The sequence below is a fragment of the Pyrus communis genome, chromosome 4 (assembly GCF_963583255.1).
Source record: "Pyrus communis chromosome 4, drPyrComm1.1, whole genome shotgun sequence".
NCBI classification, from domain to species: domain Eukaryota; kingdom Viridiplantae; phylum Streptophyta; class Magnoliopsida; order Rosales; family Rosaceae; genus Pyrus; species Pyrus communis.
The window spans coordinates 7,765,223-7,784,811 of record NC_084806.1 but is presented as its reverse complement, the minus strand read 5'-3'; the positions used below and the strand labels follow the sequence as shown (position 1 = coordinate 7,784,811).

Here is a 19,589-nt window from a genome sequence, read left to right as displayed (position 1 = left end):
ATGAACATAGGTTTCAGTCTCGACAACGTCACTATTCAATAAACGCTTGTTGCTTTTTTTTTTTTTTTTTTTTTTTTTGAAACTTTAACGAAAAGTTCCGGTATTATTTATTTTAACGAACAATTACATTTTTACACTAAAAAAATTAATCTTGGTACTATTTACTTTACCCTTTATTATGTCCTTATAATTAAAACTCAAAATTTTCAAATCATTTTCATTAGTTTCTACCCTTTTTATTAGTGTTTAACAATATTACTTGTTGGTTGTCACTTGTCATCACGGCAATTCAAGTTTGAATTCTACATGCAATGGTTAAAGAGAAAGACCATACATATATATCATTCAGTTTACAAAATTTAATTTAAAATTTTGATCTCTCAATATTATCTAATAAATTAATAACACGAGAAAATCTCTTGGGAAACAGGCCATACTCGCGGAAGATTTTCCAATCCATGTACGTGGAAGTGGTCCATGGGCCACCTGATCAATTTCCCAATCCCCCAAATTTCTAAATCTGAAAAAATGAGTGATATCTTTGCATTTTAATTAATATATGGGAAATGTTATTGATATTTTAAAAATTTCATTCTACACTTCTTACAAATATATATTTTTTTAAATATAAAAAGTTTGAAACGTAGAATGAAGAATTTGAAGTGCCAATAATAATTTCCTAATATATTGGTAATTGCATAATGCACTAAGTTTTTTGGGTGTCTACTATAGTTCGAAAGTCCACTGTTGTCGCCAATACATGTTTGTTCAGGTGGTAAGGTTTTTGTTTTGTGTGTCGCCTTATCAAGATTCGAGTTCCGATGCCAATAAATTTATAATTGAGGGCAATCTGTAAAAATCAACAAAGAGAACATGAACCTTTGGTAAATGATTTGTGACGCACCTTCATCCTGAACTAGGTAATCTCTCTTCCTCCTAAACTTTTTCTTACTCGATCAAAAAAAATTGCAATGCTGTCTGTCGGGCATGGATATGGAGGGAAATTTACGGCGGGCCCCACCTTAATGAGGTGGCCATAGTGTGCCTGACAGAAGCATCTCTTTCACTTCCATTCTTCTCAACAAACAGCTGTCGGATCCTAACGACAAGCTATGGGTAAAAATCTATCAGGACTTAACCCACGCGCCGATGAGGCGCGTTGGTATGAGCAGTTGTCCGCGTCTCCCATACCTTGTAAAGTTAACCACTGTCGAAGAAACTTTGAAGACTAATCCTATGCACTGGAGAACACAAAAAGCCCAAAACGACTCTTATGCTGAGCAGCGCTGCCGCTCAAATTCTCTTGTAAAATTGCTAAAATCGTTTGACTGATATCAAAAAGTTCAACAATTGTGCTTGTAAAATAATCGTTTCAGCCTATTTTTATTAATTTCACTTTAAAAAAAATTAATGTACAATCAGACTACAATTTATACAAAGAAGAATGACTTGTTCTCTAATATTATTGAAGAGTTATGCGTTACACCGTCATTTAAAAGAAGTTAGGTGTTACACTAATTACAAGAAATGGCTTCTTCTACATAGATGCGATTGAAATTTTTGAAACGGCCGATCTCAAGCCAACAAGCTCCTCGTTTTAATAGCGTTAGGCTGAAACGTCTATCATACGTAATCTTACTCTTCTTTTGCAAAAAAGTTGTTTGTACGACTCGAACGCGTAACATTTTAATTACAAAAAATCAATTTTTCCGTTGCGTCAAAACACATCCTCAAAGTATCACACATCCTAAACTACTCTATGCTTAAATTTTAGTGTTCTGTTGACATGTGAGTTAGTAACAGTATGATCTCACTTCACCAACTCCATCCTTTCCAACAAGCGACAAGTAAGTCAAATCTCGCAATTAGCAAAAGAGGGAAGAGAGAGGGAGAGTAGAGAGCAGAGTAGAGAGTAGAGAGTATTGTCGGGTGTCTGTCGCGCTGTCTCTTGCGACGTTGTCAGGTTAATTGAAAAATGGCCTAATCGCAACCGGATCGAACACACACACACAAACAGTCACTCTCAATTCCCAAGGCTCCGATCTTATGTAATTATAGGTGTATCTATATGCGGCTTGAGCTTAACAAAGACTCAAACTTTCGTGTCAAATGTCTTCTGGCCTCTTTCTTTCTTCTTAGGGTTCCTTCTCTCTCTTCTTTTGGGGTGGGCCGTACTGCTGCTTCTTCTAGGGTTTTGAAGCTGAACATTTAAAATAGTGAAAAAGGGTAAAATAAAAAAGGGATTTTGGTTTGGTGGGTGCTCTGTAGCTCTGAGGTGGGAGTGAAATTCATGCAAGCTGGAGGTGATTTGAGAGATATAGATTGATTTGGACTTGGGGTTTTCCTAAATTGTGGGGTTTGATTGGACTGAATCTAAAATGTGCAAAGATCTTGGTGACCAAGATTGAGTGCTTGGACTCGGCGGAGAAGATGGAGAATCGCCTGAGTTGCTCTACTGATTGATATTTTTGTCGGAAGAGAAATCAAAGCTCTCAAAAATGCATTTCACTAAGCTCGATGACTCTCCTATGTTCCGCAAGCAGGTTCTCTCTCTCTCTCTCTCTCTCTCTCTCTCTCTCTTCTGGGTTGTTTGGTTGCATGGTTTTTGTTCTTTCTTCCAATGCCATGTTTGGTTGCTGAGAAAATCCGGGAGAGAAACGAAAGTTCGGATTTTGAATCTCGTTTGGGGAGTTGGTGGGTGGTGATTTCTGAGCAGAGAAATGGAGCATGTGCTGGTAATAGTTGTACATGTGATAGATTTAGTTGCATTGGTTACAATCATCATATGCCGCATCCCTTAAATGGCTGAATTGTGTAATTTGGAATGAATTGATGGGAGTTGTGGAAGTTAAAGTTGAAGAATTTATAGTTTGCTACTGTTGTTTCCGAGTTGTAAAACGGTCCGAACTTTGTTATGGATAGATTAATTATCTTCCGATTGCTAATTGCTTGCATTTTTGTTTCCATAGTATTGTATGTCTGTTAAACTTTCAATGATTTCGGATCCCATTGAAAAACAGAAGGTGATTTAGCACTTGTATTCTAGACAGAGGGCCGAATATATCAACCTTTGGAAAGATGTATGTTTCGATAGGATTGGATATGGTGTTATATAACCCCGACTTGTTAAATCTGCTTATGCCCTGCTTGGCTTTAGATTACTCAGGCTCTGAAATCATCAAGTGCAGCCTATATTAAACAACTCCGCCCTCCCCCTTTTAATCATATTTACTCTGTGATGCGTGCGATGGCCTACATCACCCTTCCTGTCATTGCATTCTGGTTATACCCATTATACATGAGCAGTGAACTTTTGCTAACAGATATTGCTGATGCTATTTGTACTTGTGTCTGTGTTGACATGATTACTAGTCATAAGCTTGGCTGGGGTATGTCGTAATTGATGAAACTTTTGTTGGTGCAGATACTATCCATGGAGGAAAATGCGGAAACTTTGAGGGAGAGAAGTTTGAGGTTTTACAAAGGATGCCGAAAATACACGTATGCCTAATCTTTTGATGCGTTTTTATATTGTTTCATCTACAAAAAACTCTGGGCAGAACTTTTGAGTTCGTCAATTGTTGTGTATTCAATTACATTTCTGATGATGTCAAATGTAAATTTGGCACCGCAAAAACTTGACCACCCAGTATCTTATGCTTTTTCACTTTTAATAGCTCTCAAATATGGAGAGCATCCAAACTTTGATACTAATATAACATGTGATCAAGTGGTTCTGGATCTTCCTTTGTCATCCTTTTTTTCTGAATGAAATTAACCCTCACTAGACTTGAATGTTGAGTTTGTCAGGGAATTGCTTAAAGGCCTTTTCTTTTTCTTTTTGCTGGCAGTGAAGGGCTTGGGGAAGCATATGATGGGGACATTGCTTTTGCTAGCGCCTTAGAAACTTTTGGCGGGGGGCATAATGATCCAATCAGTGTGGCTTTTGGAGGTATGCCAAATTGTCAGCATAAAGAGTACCAAATCAAACATTGATGATTAAAATATCAATAATTGAACTCCTTTCTTCTTCACTAGGTCCTGTTATGACTAAATTTACTATCGCATTGAGAGAAATTGGGACATACAAGGAAGTTCTTCGATCCCAGGTAATAACTTTGTTTTATTTATAATTAACATGTCAAATCTATTGCTGCAAGCTAATTGGCTTCATTATGATCTTGCAATCAAAATAATTTTGCCTGTAGTTCATGGAATATCATTTCAATATACTATTTGAGAAACAGATATTAGTTTAAAATGGTTTGTTCTTAATTTTGGCTTGCAATGAATTCCTTTTTGAAGCTTGATATTATTTCCATCTTTCAATTTTTGCTTTGGAAAGTAGTTTTACTTGAGATATAGGAACTCAACTTTGTACATATCGTGGCTAACCGTTATACATTGCGGCTTATGCAGTCACTACAAGCTTTAGGGGGATTAGCTTCTCTAGTCCTTACATATATCAAATGCATTCCATGCTCTTCATTTCCAAGCTCTCTGTGTTTTGCTGCCCGTTGGATGAATAGTTTATTCTTTATCATGGATAAGGTGAAGATGTTATCTTGGATAACCTGTTTTTCTCTTCCCCGTACAGGTTGAGCATATGCTAAATGACAGACTGTTACAGTTTGTGAATATTGATTTGCATGAGGTCAAGGTATGGTGAAAGAATTGTGGGTTAGACCATTTAAGTTTATCTCTTAGTTTTTTCAATATTGAGTATTGTCCTTGTGCAGGAAGCGCGGAAACATTTTGACAAGGCTAGCCTTGTTTATGACCAGGTGTGCTTCATATTCTTAATTAATTTAATACATCTTCCAGCTATATTGAGGTTAATGTAACAATTTGATTTTTGTTTTGGTATTGGACACTTGGTTTGATACTTTAATACTATTTTCAGGCTCGTGAGAAATTTCTCTCACTGAGAAAAGGCACAAAGAGCGACGTGGTTACCCTTCTTGAGGAGGTAATTTGTGGTGCTAATTTCTCTTTTTTATTTTATTTTATAGACCTGTGTTCTTGTCTATATTATTGGAAACTATCCATTCTTACATTCTAATACGACTTAAGAGATATTGCAGGAGCTTCATAATGCAAGGACTACATTTGAGCAAGCTCGTTTTAGTCTGGTAACTTTCTCGTCCCATTCTTCCGGAAATCAATGAGTTCATGCCATTGAGACCTTGGATTTATGATTTGGACCTTTCTATACGCAGGTGACTGCTCTTTCTAATGTTGAAGCGAAAAAGAGGTTTCAATTTCTGGAAGCGGTCAGTGGAACAATGGATGCACATCTTCGTTACTTCAAACAGGTAGACTGAAAGTCAGGTTTTCTCTACGTTTCACTTGCTTTATCACTACCATAATGACCTTAAACTGTTGCCATGTGTAGGGTTACGAGTTGTTGCATCAAATGGAGCCATATATTAATCAGGTTTGTTCTGAACTTTTTTCGTATGTTTGTAATAAGAATCATTTTAAATTGGACCTCTTATTATTTCCTAGGTCTTGACATATGCTCAACAATCAAGAGAAAGATCCAATTATGAACAGGCTGCTCTTCATGAAAGGATGCAAGATTACAAACGACAGGTTGATCGAGAGAGTAGGTGGTCTTCTAATGGTTCTAATGGATCTCCCAATGGGGATGGGATACAAGCCATTGGTAGAAGTTCGCATAAAATGATAGATGCTGTTATGCAGTCTGCTGCAAAGGGAAAGGTTGATGAAGTTTCATATTATTGCCTTTAATTTATTAACGTGACCTATGTTCAACTTCTTTATGCATTTTGATGTTGCAGTTGTTTTTATTTCATCACCACATTTAATACCATAGACAAAATTTAACAGTAAGCAATAATCAGGTTCAAACCATTAGGCAAGGTTACCTCTCAAAACGTTCCTCTAACTTAAGAGGTGACTGGAAAAGAAGGTTTTTTGTTCTTGATAGCCGAGGAATGCTCTATTACTATCGGAAACAATGCAGCAAACCATCTGTAAGTAATTTTTACAAGAAGTTAGGATGCAGAATGCTTGAAGTTTGTCCTGTGTTTTTTTTTTTTTTTTTTTTTTTTTTTTTTTTTTAAATATTAATATCACGTTTTGTTATTTTGTTTGTCTATAACTTTTAGGGATCTGGTAGTCAACTTTCTGGTCAAAGGAATAGTTCTGAGCTTGGTTCTGGACTGCTGAGTCGGTGGCTTTCTTCTCATTATCATGGTGGAGTGCATGATGAGAAATCTGTTGCTCATCACACAGTGAATCTGCTTACATCAACTATCAAAGTTGATGCTGACCAGTCAGATCTGAGGTTTTGTTTCAGAATCATTTCACCGACAAAGAACTATACTTTGCAGGTTCGATTCAGTGTAGCTGGCCCTTGTGAGCTTAGGCTTGCTATGTATTTATCTGGTTTTTGAACCTGCCAGTTTGGCGAGTTTTTTATAGTTATTTTTATCTAGTAGTTCCTGCAATGATATTGATTTATGCTTGTCAGTGCAGGCAGAGAGTGCACTTGATCAAATGGATTGGATTGAAAAGATAACAGGGGTTATTGCTTCATTACTTAGCTCTCAAGCTCCTGAGAGGGTAATTGTGTTTTGAAAGTTTTACATGATTATGTGGCCATTGATTTTCGTAGTCTCATTGATGAGTTTGGTCCAATTGTATTTCAGTTTCTGCCTGCTAGTCCCATGGGAAGCCATCGTCATTCTGCCAGTGAGAGTAGTTCATTTGAGAGCTCTGATTTTGATCACACTGGAGTTGAAGAAATTGTGTCCGAGAGGAGCCTTACTTCTGCAAATTCTGAGCGCCCATTGAGAAGCTCACAACATCAAAGATCATCTTTAAAAACCGAAAAGACAATTGACATGCTACGACGAGTATGTGGGAATGATAAGTGTGCTGATTGTGGTGCCCCAGAGCCAGATTGGGCATCATTAAATCTTGGTGTTCTCGTTTGTATTGAGTGCTCCGGTGTTCATCGTAATCTTGGTGTACATATCTCAAAGGTTAATCACAATATTTTTCGTACTTAGCAATTTCACATTATATATCTGCAAGTCATGCACTCTCTGAACAAGTGTTGTGTAACGCCCATCAAATAACTATTATATTTTTCATGTTCTTGCTTACTCTACTTTTCTGCACAGACAATTTCAAGTATTTATCAAGTAGGAGTCTAAAGAACCTTACTCATATGATTCCTAATTGCCTAATAGTAATGTGGTTTACTTTTCAATAATAGCAATAATGAAGTTTTGAGATTTTCATTAACATGGAATGTGTAAACTGGCCAATGGTATGTTAAATCTTTTTCCAAGGTTTTATTTTTTTTACAATGAATCATGAGTGCAGTTACAGAAGAATTAAGGATTATACAAATGATAACTTGGTAAAGTAGTAAATATGCGGGAAATTACCAAATTTTGTTTTGGATTGTATATTTGTATATTGACAGTAACATTTTCGTAATAGTTCTTTTTGTTTATAAGTACTGATCCTATAAAAAATTCAGTGTCTGTACCAGTTACTGAATTTCTACAACTTTTCTTCTCGGTGTCTTTTATTGCAGGTAAGGTCTCTTACACTGGATGTTAAAGTGTGGGAGCCTTCCGTTATAAATTTGTTTCAGTCTTTGGGTAATGCCTTTTCCAACTCTGTCTGGGAGGAACTTTTGCAATCAAGAACTGCCTTTCAGGTTGATCTTATATCCACAGGGTAGGGATTCTCTGTCACAACTCTTTCGAGTATTGTATATATTTCTTCTCTACTGGACCGTTGCGATATTTCAATTGTATTCTTCTGGTGAAGGTCATACAAGTCCGATAAAAAACAGCTAGTTTTTATCAGCAAACCCAGTCAGAGTGATTCTATACCAGTAAAGGAGAAATTCATTCATGCAAAGGTATGCCTTTTCATACCTCACAGTTACTAGTTGGATGACTAGAAAGCATTTCAATATTTACATTCGAATTATCAAATTTTTTATTCTTACACTTGCTGTTTTGAAAATAGGTTTTGGTTGAATTTTTCATTTCACTGAAATTGAAAAAGTAAACAATTGAATTGGATTCAGTTGGATGGTACCAACGAAATTGAGCGCTAAGGCCTATTTCTTATTGAATTAACCGATCAACTTAACTTGTTTTGCTATCGAACATTTATAAGATTGTAGGATTAAATTCGAAGTTGATAAGGAAGCAATAGTTTTAGAACATCAGCCCAATCTAAAGAACACATATTTTCTAATACTAAAGACAAAAAAGCAATTTTGTTTAGACTGTAGTTTGAGACTGTGAACCTTTATCGGCTTGTTGGAATACTTGTCGTCCTCTCTTTTACTGCTTTTAGTGATCATGTCTTACGGTCTTGCAATAACGGCTGTACATAGTGTATAACGGCATAACAGTATTGTTCCTGTATGACATGGATGAACCTTGCTTGAGTTCATCTTAGTTTTTACAAGACTAATGATTTGGGGACTACCATTTGTCAACTTATGATACATGACCATTCTTGAAGATCTCCTAGTATATAACGAACTGATCTCCTTACTACCTGCTACTAGCGGAAAATCTAGACTGCTTCAGAAATGTGGACGTTAATGTGTATTCTTTTGTTAATCACAGTACGCAGAAAAGCTTTTTGTCCGGAAACCAAAAGATGCACAATATACTCATTTGGTAGCACAACAGATTTGGGAGGGTGTTCGTGCTAATGACAAAAAAGCTGTATATCGTCACATTGTTAATTCTGAACCAGATTTGAATGCGGTGTATGAGCAAGCATCATGTAACTCTTCATTAACCCTTGCCAAAGTAATGCTGATGCATGAGCAGACTAGCCATGACCAAGGCTCGAGCTGCTTAGCTGGGGATTCATTAGACAAGTCGTCACATAGCTCTTCAAACTTGAGTGGTACAAGTGAAGGCCAGCAAGTGGAGGATCTAGATGGGTGCACTCTTCTCCACCTTGCTTGTGAAACTGCTGACATTGGCATGCTTGAACTCCTCTTACAGTATGGAGTGAATATAAATGTGATTGATTCAAGAGGTCACACACCACTCGACCGTTGTATTCTGAGAGGCAAAAACACATTCGCAAAATTGCTTCTTACAAGGTGAACATCTCATAGTTGGATCTGCAGTTTTTTAAAACCCATGCATTACATTTTCCTAATCTGTGCATCCATATTGAACTATCTAGCTGTCAGCTTCTTTCACAAGGCTGTGTTTCCGCCTGTGTTTTTATGATTCGCTACTGAAGGGGGTTCTATTGCATCTGCAGGGGAGCTGATCCACGAGCATTAAATGGGGAAGGGAAAACCCCCCTTGAACTGGCAGTGGAGTCGAACTTTGATGATAGCGAGGTCCTTGCTATGTTATCGGACTCCAATGGATGAAACTCTCATATTAGCAACCAAACTAAACTATCCGAGTGCAACTTCATAGGTGCTGGATGATGTTTATCCAAAGAGACAAAGGTATCACATTTGTGTAATATAGTCCGTAAATTTGAGAGTTTGTTATCCTCTGAATGAAATATCAGGAAGTGTTTTGTGGGTTTTGAGAGTGGTAGGGTGGTGCCTACCGATGGGGGTGCATTGTTGAACAATGTCTGCCAGGGTTGTAATGGCTCCGGTGGTCTTAGCCGAAAGCATGCGGTAGCTTTCGGCCAAGGAGCTCTGTAATGTGTTCTCTTTTGTTCATTCAGTTTTCTGCTTCCTTTCGGGGTTGAAGATGTTGTGAGGATTTAGTGTAGGCCATTGTGTATTTGTACATGATTTCTTGTAGTGGAAGCTTTTGGTGGCTGTAACTCTAAGAAGCTCAAAATTTCGACCTTATTATGTTATTCTAGGTTTAGGGTTTCTGAAGCCGCAATAGAAATGGTTGATCCTATATTCCTTATTCGTCTTTCAATTGTGTTAAAGAGTTGATTATAAATAGCAGATACAAGTTAAACTAGTTAATTTGGACAATGTGATCGTAACTTTGCACCAAGTGAAACCGAAACTTGCATAAAAGCTGTATCACTCGTGTCATTGGTCGGTCCCATACATTTCGCATATTCTTTCAAAAGAGACAGGGCAAATGAATTATACAGATTTGGAATGAAGAAATTTGATCCATGTGAGAGTGAAAAAACCAAGTGAAATGAAATGTCAAATGTGGTTGGAGTGGCACTTACATTTTGTGAAGGTGAAGGGTGATGATGTTACGCTAGCTGTTGGAGTTGGCTTATCAGAAAGTCAGTCAAATGTAGCAAGTAGGCCAACCCCAGAACGTCCCATACCAACTTACCAAGAGTGAGTCTCCCTCCAAGTCAAAGTAAACCATATATGTTATGTTTAGTCGAATCCACTATATTGTTGAATTTAAGGATACTGATTCCTGACCCTGTTGCCTAATTTTTTCAACATTATTGCTACTTGAAAGGCATGTGTGTGGAATTATTCTTTTTATTTTTAAGGGGATCAGCTGATGGTTTCGTCACGACAGTCCACTCTTCTAGGATCAGCAAAACTCATAGAGGCATTTCAACGTCCATGTCCACGATCGTATAATTCACAAGCACCAAGAATCAAACCCAGGACATACCGTATGGAATACGGACTTGAAATTCGTTCCCAACTACTGGGTCACCTCATGACGATTCATGTGTGGCATTTGTTAATTTGATTTTTAATATTAATACTACTACTGCTGCTGCTGCTGCTGCTACTACCACCATTGTTATGTGGGTGCAAGTTTTATAGCGATGAGTTCAAATTTTCCTCTACTTTCCGAGCAACCAAACAGAGCAGTATTCAAAATTTCGGCCTCGACGAATGGAACCACATGGAGTAGAAATTCCATAGCAAACATAAGAACTTTTATACCTAGGGTCGTCGTCGAAAAGTAGCCGAAAAAGGGCTCGAAACCAGCGATGCTGTGAGACTTCCCGATTTCGATCTGCTCAACTGGGTGGCGGGTGACCTGCCCTTTGAAGGCCGGCCGACGAGGAGGAGAGGTGCGACACTGTTCGCCCAAGGAGAGAGGAGAGGGAGGGGACGGGTGCAGGTCTGACGCGTGGTATTGTGCCTATTGATGTGCTTATGTAAGCAGTTAAATCCTAAATATTAGCAAAAAGGTCATGCTATAATTGGCATAATTATATGGTTTGGATTTTATGTGAATTTCAATAAATACGTAGAAGTCAAGGTTGTCTTTTGATTGCATACTAGTAACTACTAGGAGTAATTTGCTTCTTCGGTTATAGAAAGTGTCAAATTTTTATTTATTTAAAATACCGACATTTTTATTTTAAATTACACTAAGGAGAGGTGAAGAGTATGAACCCGAGATTTAGTGGATTGAAAAGTAAGATTCTAACCATCAGTATAATTCACTACTTATTTTAAAATACATGGTCTGGTTTCTTTACAATTCATGCTCTAATGGTTTATCTTTGTAAACCAACAAATGCTTCTAAGAGAGAGAAATTATACACAATATTATCATGCGACGAAAATAAACACGTACCTCATGAGCACTTGGACAAATAAACAGCTATTTTGTGACCTTTGGTAATGTCAAGCAGTGCTGGCACCAGCCATCTCTTAACAACGAGACCCACGTTTGTCAGGTTATCATTTAACAGATGAAGTAACATACTAATTGGCGCATACAGTAAAATGTAGTATTCTTGTGGGTTTGGGCATGAGTTTGTGCAGATGGTTCTAAGCATAAACATTCATTACACTGTTAACAGGCCTAATTACAATACTTGTTCACAAAAATCTTCAGGCGAACGAAAATTAGATACGAGAGCAATCAATATTTAAATAACAAAACCAATGTTACAAACTTACATACAAAAAATGGTTGCAACACTATTTTTGTTCCCCAGATTTTGGGAGCTCAGGTATCTGATATCCCGTTCTTGCCAGTTGAACTTGAGCTGCAACTATGTTGGCTCCTCGATATAATGTATTCGTTTTTATCTCCACACGCTCCATGGTCCACACTCTCAATAACAAGTACTGAATATCCTTAAATTTTGTTAGGACAATATCTTCTCGTTGAAAGTCACTCATCAATGGCTAGAAAAAATATAAGGGAGAGAAAAGTAAAACTCCTCACTCGTCAGTCGGACCATGTAAAATCATCATCATCAATTTCATCGGACTTCAAGGGATTGCTCACTTCAGCAGCAACAGCTTCTTGATCTTGAACTTCAGCAACATCAGCTTCCTGATCTTGAACTTCTTCCGACTTGGGTTTCTCCATTCCCTCCTGCAAGCAATAAGAAGCAGATTACTTTTTATAGGAAGAAAAAGAAAAGAAAGGAAAAGGAAGGCAAATGAAGATTGCAAAAACATGATCCTTTCACAGAGGAGGTCAAAGGGCAAGAGAGCCACGTCAACGAGTCATACAAGTTCCTGTATTACACATCCAACAGGTTGGTTCTATGAACAGATTAAAGGGCATAAATTAATAAAGTTTCGTAATCGAAGATCAGTCAATTTGAAATTTCATCTGGATCTTTTATTTCATGAATAAATCCTAAATCATCGGCAATTCCCATATGCAAATTCTTCCAATTGACATACTACCTACCACTGGAGAAATATAATTTCAGGAAACGATTTGTCTATAGATATGAATAGCCTTCTTCATGAAGGTCTAAATAAATATAAATACATACAAACACTAACATTAGCATCTCAGCAGAAGAGAAACAAAGAAAAGACAGGAAATGCATACATCAGTATCCCGAGTCTGCTCTCTTAGTCCTTCCTCCTTGCCTGTCATGTCAACTGACTCATCTGCATTAGATTCCTTGTTTGCCCGAGCAGCTTGTTGCAGCTTCTCAATATATGAAGTAAATTGGGAATGATCTGCATGAGAAAATTACTTTATTGTACCACTGTATATACAATTTTCCTGCATCCTTCATCACATTGACTCCAATCTCCATTCATATACTACTCAACAAAATAATGAATAGAGAGAATTTCATATGTACAGGGAGGCAAAAGACGATCTTGGGTACGGTTCTTAATTCCACCCCACCACCCTAGAAAGGGAGAGATTAAAAGAGTAAATATATATAAAGAAGGAAAAATTAAGGACTGACCTGTGGAATGAGTCAAGCGACTTAGTACGGCTTCTGAGATGCGTAATGGATGTTGACGCTCTTCCTTCTTGAATTTTAACTTGACTTGATGACGCGTTCGACTAGGAAAATAAAGTTCTTGAATCATAGTAAAATCTGATCCACACTGCTGAATAGCCTAAATCACATGTGAAGGCAGATTTAGTTTGACCTATTAGACAATTAGCTTAATCAGGCATGAAATCTAGTTTTAAGAAAAATTTGGAAGCAAAGAAAACATTTCCAAACAAGAGGACATCCTAGGGTAGTTAAAAATTATTGGCAGAGATCTACAGATTGATTCCATGTGTTGGTTCCATTATCACTACTCTCTTTGAATTCCCATGATATCCATAATTTGACCAAGGAGATCATGAATTGAACTAATCATCTAACTTCTAAGTCCACGGATACCACTAACCTATAATCCCAGTTCTAAGCTGATTGACCAATCCACAAAATGAGACAGATATGAGATTTTTCCATTAATAATTATATGGTATGTCAAAGTTACTTGTGATTGATAACCAGTTAAATGTAGTGAATTTATAGGTACATTACCTCATAGAACAGTTCTGTGTCCTGCTTAGACCATCTTGCAGTGGGTGCTTTGTCCATGTAAGTTTGATAATTGAGTAGAGAGGAATTAACATGATAAGTGGCTTGGTTTTCATCAGTGCCATGTTCTGAAGGATAGAACTCCTCTTCATTGTGAGAACCTTCCTTGTGAGAATCACTGTTTGTACTGCAAGGAAAGAATACTACGAAATGTGGATTAATGGACTACATATGACTCCAACAATCATACAAACGATACTCTATTCAGAATCAAGCATGTCAACCTTTGTGCCGTGTGAGTGTGTGTGCATGTGTGTGTCTGTCTTTCTGTGTGCGTGTGTGATCTAAAATATAAGCCACAACAACAATGGCAACAGTTCTTCACGAATAACAGGTTTTACTCAAAGTCAAAGTTGTACGTATCATCAAATATTTTTCACACTAAAAATTGCCCTATGCTTACCAGGCTCCCACCCTCCTGTCCTAGAAAGAAAACATAATTATATTCAAGAAATCTGCCATGCCACATTGTTCTAGCCTCAAGTGGGCCCAAATAAAGTTAACAACTGGTGAAAGCATACTCAATCAGAAGGCCCAATTCACAATCATTCTATTCCATCATATTAATAAATTTATACTTTCAAACAGTACATCTTGGATGGCCATTTTATACAAGAGACAAATGAAACATCTTTCAACTACCTCATCCTATTCACTTAATACCATCTATGGACAAATGACATCAAGTGTTTAGAGCTCGTCCCACAAAATACTGTAAATTTTAAGAGTGCATCAAATGTGATCAACATAAAGATCTTGTCATAAAACTTGCACTACTTTGTGTATAAAGATAAGAAATTCAAATCAACCATCATCAAGATCTCCAGGAACGTCATGATATTGAATTTGAAATTACATAACTTAAACAAGTATGATCAACATAAAGATATTGGCACTTATGGCTTCTGTATAAGAATTCCAGTACCTTTCATTGGGCTGTCGAGTTGTCAATTTTCTTGCCTCCTTAATCTGCCCATAGGAACAAACAAAGAAGCCAATGTCAATGTTGGAAGTGAAACCATATAATACTTCGTCATGTGAAAATTTGACCACGAAAACCAGATGATACCTTTAACAGCTCCTTATGCTCTGCTAGACGAATGAGATCCTTGAGAGAGAATTTACAGGGGTCAAATTCCTCCTCTGGGATTTCAAGCAAAGACTTGTCCACTACAAAAGGTAAGGAAATTAAAATGATGATAGACATCCAAATTTTGTGTCACACAATCTTAGATATCCAGATATTCATTTACCTTGTCTTCTGTTTCTACGAGTTGAATGGGAGAACTTTTTGGGAGCGTCTTTGGTTGACTGATCAGATGCTTCCTTGGTCTTCTTATGCTTTCGAACTGGTTCTTTTTCAGATACAGGTTTCTTGGACTTTTTGGGGGCTCTTTTCCTCTGCGATGTCTTATGCTCCCTATATTCATCAATATTATCCTCATCTTCGTTGATCTTAGAATCACTAGAAGGTTCAGCAGTGAAACTGTCATCACTGGCCTCATCTGCCAGCTCATCAACTTGTTTATGAGGTACCCGCTTCCTCAGCTGCCTGGATGATGTCTCACCTTCAGCCTTCTCGGTTGCAGAAGATTTGCGCTTCTGAGGAAGATCTGATGTAGTAGAAGTGTTTCTATTTCTACTCTTACGACCCTGCCCAATCCAGAAAACAAAGAGAAGCAGGTATCTTAACACAATTAATCTTTATATCCAGTCCCATACGAAATGCATGGACAAATATTATAGTTAAAAAATGTTACCACTTTTTCAGTTGTTCCACCAACATCTTCTGAATGCACAGCATCCCCCAAAATGGCACCATCCGAGTGGTTAGTTTCAGCCAGGTTTTCTGTATTCACTTGGGAATCAGAGGTTGGATTCAGGGTGCTAGAATCATCAAGCCTTGGAGACGGGTGATCAATAACATGTCTAGTAGGGAAGGCAGGAAGCGAGCTCTCATTCATGTCACCAGTTTCAAAATGTACCAAATGTGCAGCTTGTGAACCCATGTTAGGCTCAACTTCAGAGCAAGGGATGTGCATATTCTCCTTTCCTTTTTTCACTTTGAGCTTGGGTTGATGTTTGCCAGCATGTCGTTCTACATCAACCCAGATTCAATTGAATACCCAACATATAATACGGTAGCAAAATACAAAATTCAAGTGATTGTGCACATACCGGATGAAATGGCGACATCAGACCCAACATCTAGAACTTCAAAGTCAGAGAAAGCCCCATCTACCTGACACTATACTGCCCAATTAATCAAAATCAACAACTCAACAAGAATCAATTTTCTGTGATAGTACAGGTCTTTACCTCAGATTCTAACTGCATTTCACCCTGTTTGTTAGAAACGGAAACTTCTCTGCAGGACATTGGATCTTGGGTTGTACAATAATCAGAACAAGTTTCAGCTTCTGCAACATCACACACCACAAATGATGAGGACTTGGCAGAACAATGTGTGGTATCATCAAAGTTTTACTATTGAGAAAATTGCCATTTCTAAATCATGATTAACAGAAGATGAAGGGAAGAACTTGCCACTTGGTTTGGTACCTGTATCAGCCTTATCACCGGACTTATTGACAGCAATCTCTGCTGAAAGAACAAGTGCTTACCGCAGTCAACAGACAGTACTAATGCAATTTTCAACTGTTTAGAAAAATTTTGCATTTTGCAAAAGTCACCTGTACCCCTTGTTGTTTGACTGATAGAATCATCAAGACATTCCAATCCAGAGAATATGTCTGCATTCTGGAAAACATCATAACTTATTAACTTATCAACAAGAAATGAAAAACAATGAAACCAGGAAATAGATAAATACTCTTACCTCCCCCAATGCCTTTCCATCAGAACCTGCAACATCTGCAGTTGATTCGCAACGTCCGATGTCCTTCTTGCCATCAGACAATGGAATCTCATTGTTTTCTGATGGCTCTATGCTCCCAACTTGATCTGTTAGTTTACTGTCTCCAACATCAACAGATGGGACACTATCTGAGACAGTGGTAGATAATGTTACAGGTATTTCTGTTATGACAATCGGAAGAGCAGGGGCGGCTGCTGTAGATGCTACCCTGCTAGGCCGTGGCTTTGCCTTGGGTCGAAATCGGCCACCAGCACGAGCTGCAAAAAAAGAACTTGAAAATCAGTTGGCCATCTCTTGAAGTAATTACAAATGGAAAATATGACAAGTTTTTCGAGTCCTAGATGCACGGCTTACCAGGGACACCAGCAGGCGCAAGAAAAACATCGTCCCAATCCGACATTTCGATTATAGCAGAAGCCTTGTCTTTAAATAAGGAAAGGGAAGAAAACTAACAAAAAAACCAAATTCAGTTCAATGGATACAAATAAAAAAATAATATTCATGTTTCCCTCCTACCTCCCCGAACGCTGGTCCTATTCATCGCCCTTCATCCTCACCTCACACTCCCTCCTCCGTTCCCCTTCTTCCTAGTCCTTCTTAAACACACCCAACTCTCTCCTCTGCCCACCCACTCACCGATGAACTGATACATCTCAGCAGGCTCCCCTCTCTTCGCTGCCAACCCAAACACCACCTCGTACTTCCTAATCGACACCATCTCTTTCGGCTTCAACCCCTCCGACCAAACCCCCCACTTCACCCCCTTCTTACATTTTTCTTCCAATTACTTAAAATTTAAACAAACAAAACCTACTCCACCACAAAAAAAAAAGGGAAAATTCACAATTCTAATATAGTAGCACAGCAATCAAATACGTCCAATTCCAATTCAAATGCAACATCGCGCCCTTCTAACAATCAAATTTCAAATTTAAACATGAAAATGAAATTGCGTACCGTTTTCTCGAAGCAGATCAGCAATCCTACCCGCAACAGTGCCCAGGGCAGTTCAGCACGCACTATTCCGACTCGGCTCGTCGAACAGCCGGAGATGATCAGATGCGCCGCAGAACACGGGCAGCGATGGCAGAGGCAAGCAAGGCGCGACCTCCGAGTGCACTGCGTTGGAGAGGCTGATGCCGCCGTGACCGGAGCCGGAGGTCGAGCTCAAGTGGCAGGAGTCGTAATTACGCTGGAAGAAGGGGGTCGGAGGGGATGAGGCCGAAGGAGACGGTGTCGATTGGGGAGTGCCAGGTGGCGTTTGGGTTGCAGCGAAGAGAGAGGAGCCTGGTGAGATTGTTTGGCGGCGGCGGAGAAAATTTTCAGTCTCACCGGTACAGCGGATGACACACCACGTATAATTATACAAGGTGCGATATACGTGCTAAAAAATTAATAATTTAAAAATTAAAATTTTACATTATTTCTATTAAAATATGTAGTATACTACTTAAAGTTTCTGTTATAATTAAAAATTTCTAGGAACAGCATAGGGGAGGAATAGGTTTTTTTTTTAATAATTAATGTCGATTGTTAAATAATTTTTTTAATTTATTATTTTAGTTGCCAAAAGAGAGGGTCTCGCTTCTGTCACATCATTATTTAACAGTTAAATTGATAAAAAATTAATAGATGTATGATATTACAATGAATTCATAAGTAAATGTATAACATTAATATATATAAAACATAAGGTATGATCTTATAGTTTGACCGGGTAGTTTTATATAATTTACATTAAATTTAAGAAAGTTCTGTTGCAGTCCAAAGTTATAAAAAAAAAAAAAAAAAATTAAAAGAGAGAAAGAAACACAAATTACTTTAATTTTAACCCAAGGAGAGAGGAAAGGGAGGGGACGGGTACAGGTCTGACGCGCGGTATTGTAAGCAGTTAAATCCTATATATTAGCAAAAAGGTCGTGCTAGATTAGATGGTGGAAGCGACTATTTGGAGATATTGGTTGGGTTTCTGGGGTGCCCACGGTTCAATTCCTACAACTGGCACAATAAAAATTAATAGGCTGGTTGCTACCGATGGGGTTGCATTTGAACAATGTCGGCCAGGGTTGTAATGGCTCCGGTGGTCTTAGCCGAAAGCATGCGGTGGCTTTCAGCCAAGGGGCTCTGTAATGTGTTCTCTTTTGTTCATTCAGTTTTCTGCTTCCTTTCGGGGTGAAAATGTTGTGAGGATTTAGTGTAGGCCATTGTGTATTTGTACATGATTTCTTGTAGTGGAAGCTTTTGGTGGCTGTAACTCTAAGAAGCTCAAAATTTCGACCTTATTATGTTATTCCAGGTTTAGGGTTTCCGAAACTGCAATAGAAAGGTCGATGCTATATTCCTTTTTATTCGTGTTTCAATTGTGTTAAAGAGTTGATTATAAATAGCAGATACGGGTTAAACTAGTTAATTTGGACAACGTGATAAGAACTTCACACCAAGTGTAACAGAAACTTGCATAAAATTTGTACCATTCGTGTCATTGATCGGACCAGTACATTTCGTATATTCTTTCAAAAGAGACAAGGCAATGAATTATACAGATTTGGAATGACGAAATTTGATCCATGTGAGAGTGAAAAAACAAAGTTAGTGAAATGAAATGTCAAACGTGTAGTTGGAGTGGCACTGACATTTTGTGAAAGTGAAGGGTGATGATGTTACGCTAGCTCTTGGAGTTTGCTTATCAGAGAGTCAGTCAAATGTAGCAAGTAGGCCAACCCCATAACGTACCATACCTAGAGTTTGAATTTAAGGATACTGATTGCTGGTTCTGTTGCCTAATTTTTTCAACATTATTGGTACTTGAAAGGCATGTGTGAGGAGTTATTCTTTTTATTTTTTTATTTTTAAAGGGATTAGCCGATGATTTCGTCACGACAGTTCACTTTTTTATAATCAGCAAGACTCATAGAGGTATTTCAACGTCTTTGTCCACCATTGTATAATTCAC

At 38.0% G+C, this 19,589-nt stretch overlaps 2 protein-coding genes across 4 annotated transcripts; one reads left to right on the top strand and one right to left on the bottom strand.

Annotated features, from left to right (window-relative positions):
• Positions 1 to 1,908: 1,908 nt before the first annotated feature.
• LOC137732085 (ADP-ribosylation factor GTPase-activating protein AGD3-like) lies at positions 1,909 to 9,913 on the top strand. The gene is made up of 19 exons (XM_068471379.1): positions 1,909 to 2,543; positions 3,425 to 3,501; positions 3,852 to 3,952; positions 4,039 to 4,109; positions 4,598 to 4,660; positions 4,740 to 4,784; positions 4,904 to 4,969; positions 5,085 to 5,132; positions 5,220 to 5,315; positions 5,396 to 5,437; positions 5,509 to 5,724; positions 5,868 to 5,999; positions 6,135 to 6,359; positions 6,505 to 6,591; positions 6,678 to 7,013; positions 7,577 to 7,722; positions 7,816 to 7,909; positions 8,634 to 9,124; positions 9,292 to 9,913. The coding sequence occupies exons 1-19, from the start codon at positions 2,499 to 2,501 to the stop codon at positions 9,404 to 9,406; spliced, it is 2,496 nt and encodes an 831-aa protein (XP_068327480.1). The 5' UTR covers positions 1,909 to 2,498; the 3' UTR covers positions 9,407 to 9,913.
• A 1,687-nt stretch (positions 9,914 to 11,600) lies between these two features.
• LOC137731777 (uncharacterized) lies at positions 11,601 to 17,978 on the bottom strand. 3 transcript variants are annotated; one of them, XM_068470989.1, is made up of 16 exons: positions 17,594 to 17,978; positions 16,991 to 17,084; positions 16,598 to 16,893; positions 16,452 to 16,518; positions 16,321 to 16,362; positions 16,078 to 16,178; positions 15,937 to 16,006; positions 15,519 to 15,856; positions 15,012 to 15,411; positions 14,828 to 14,928; positions 14,684 to 14,727; positions 13,702 to 13,885; positions 13,123 to 13,279; positions 12,750 to 12,883; positions 12,126 to 12,278; positions 11,601 to 12,025 (listed from the first exon to the last, which is right to left on the bottom strand). In XM_068470989.1, the coding sequence occupies exons 2-15, from the start codon at positions 17,034 to 17,036 to the stop codon at positions 12,129 to 12,131; spliced, it is 2,130 nt and encodes a 709-aa protein (XP_068327090.1). In that variant the 5' UTR covers positions 17,037 to 17,084; positions 17,594 to 17,978; the 3' UTR covers positions 11,601 to 12,025; positions 12,126 to 12,128. The 3 variants fall into 3 exon arrangements, with proteins under 3 accessions (XP_068327090.1, XP_068327088.1, XP_068327089.1); XM_068470987.1 differs by having other exon boundaries at positions 11,601 to 12,278; XM_068470988.1 differs by lacking the exon at positions 17,594 to 17,978 and having other exon boundaries at positions 11,601 to 12,278; positions 16,991 to 17,577.
• Positions 17,979 to 19,589: the final 1,611 nt, after the last annotated feature.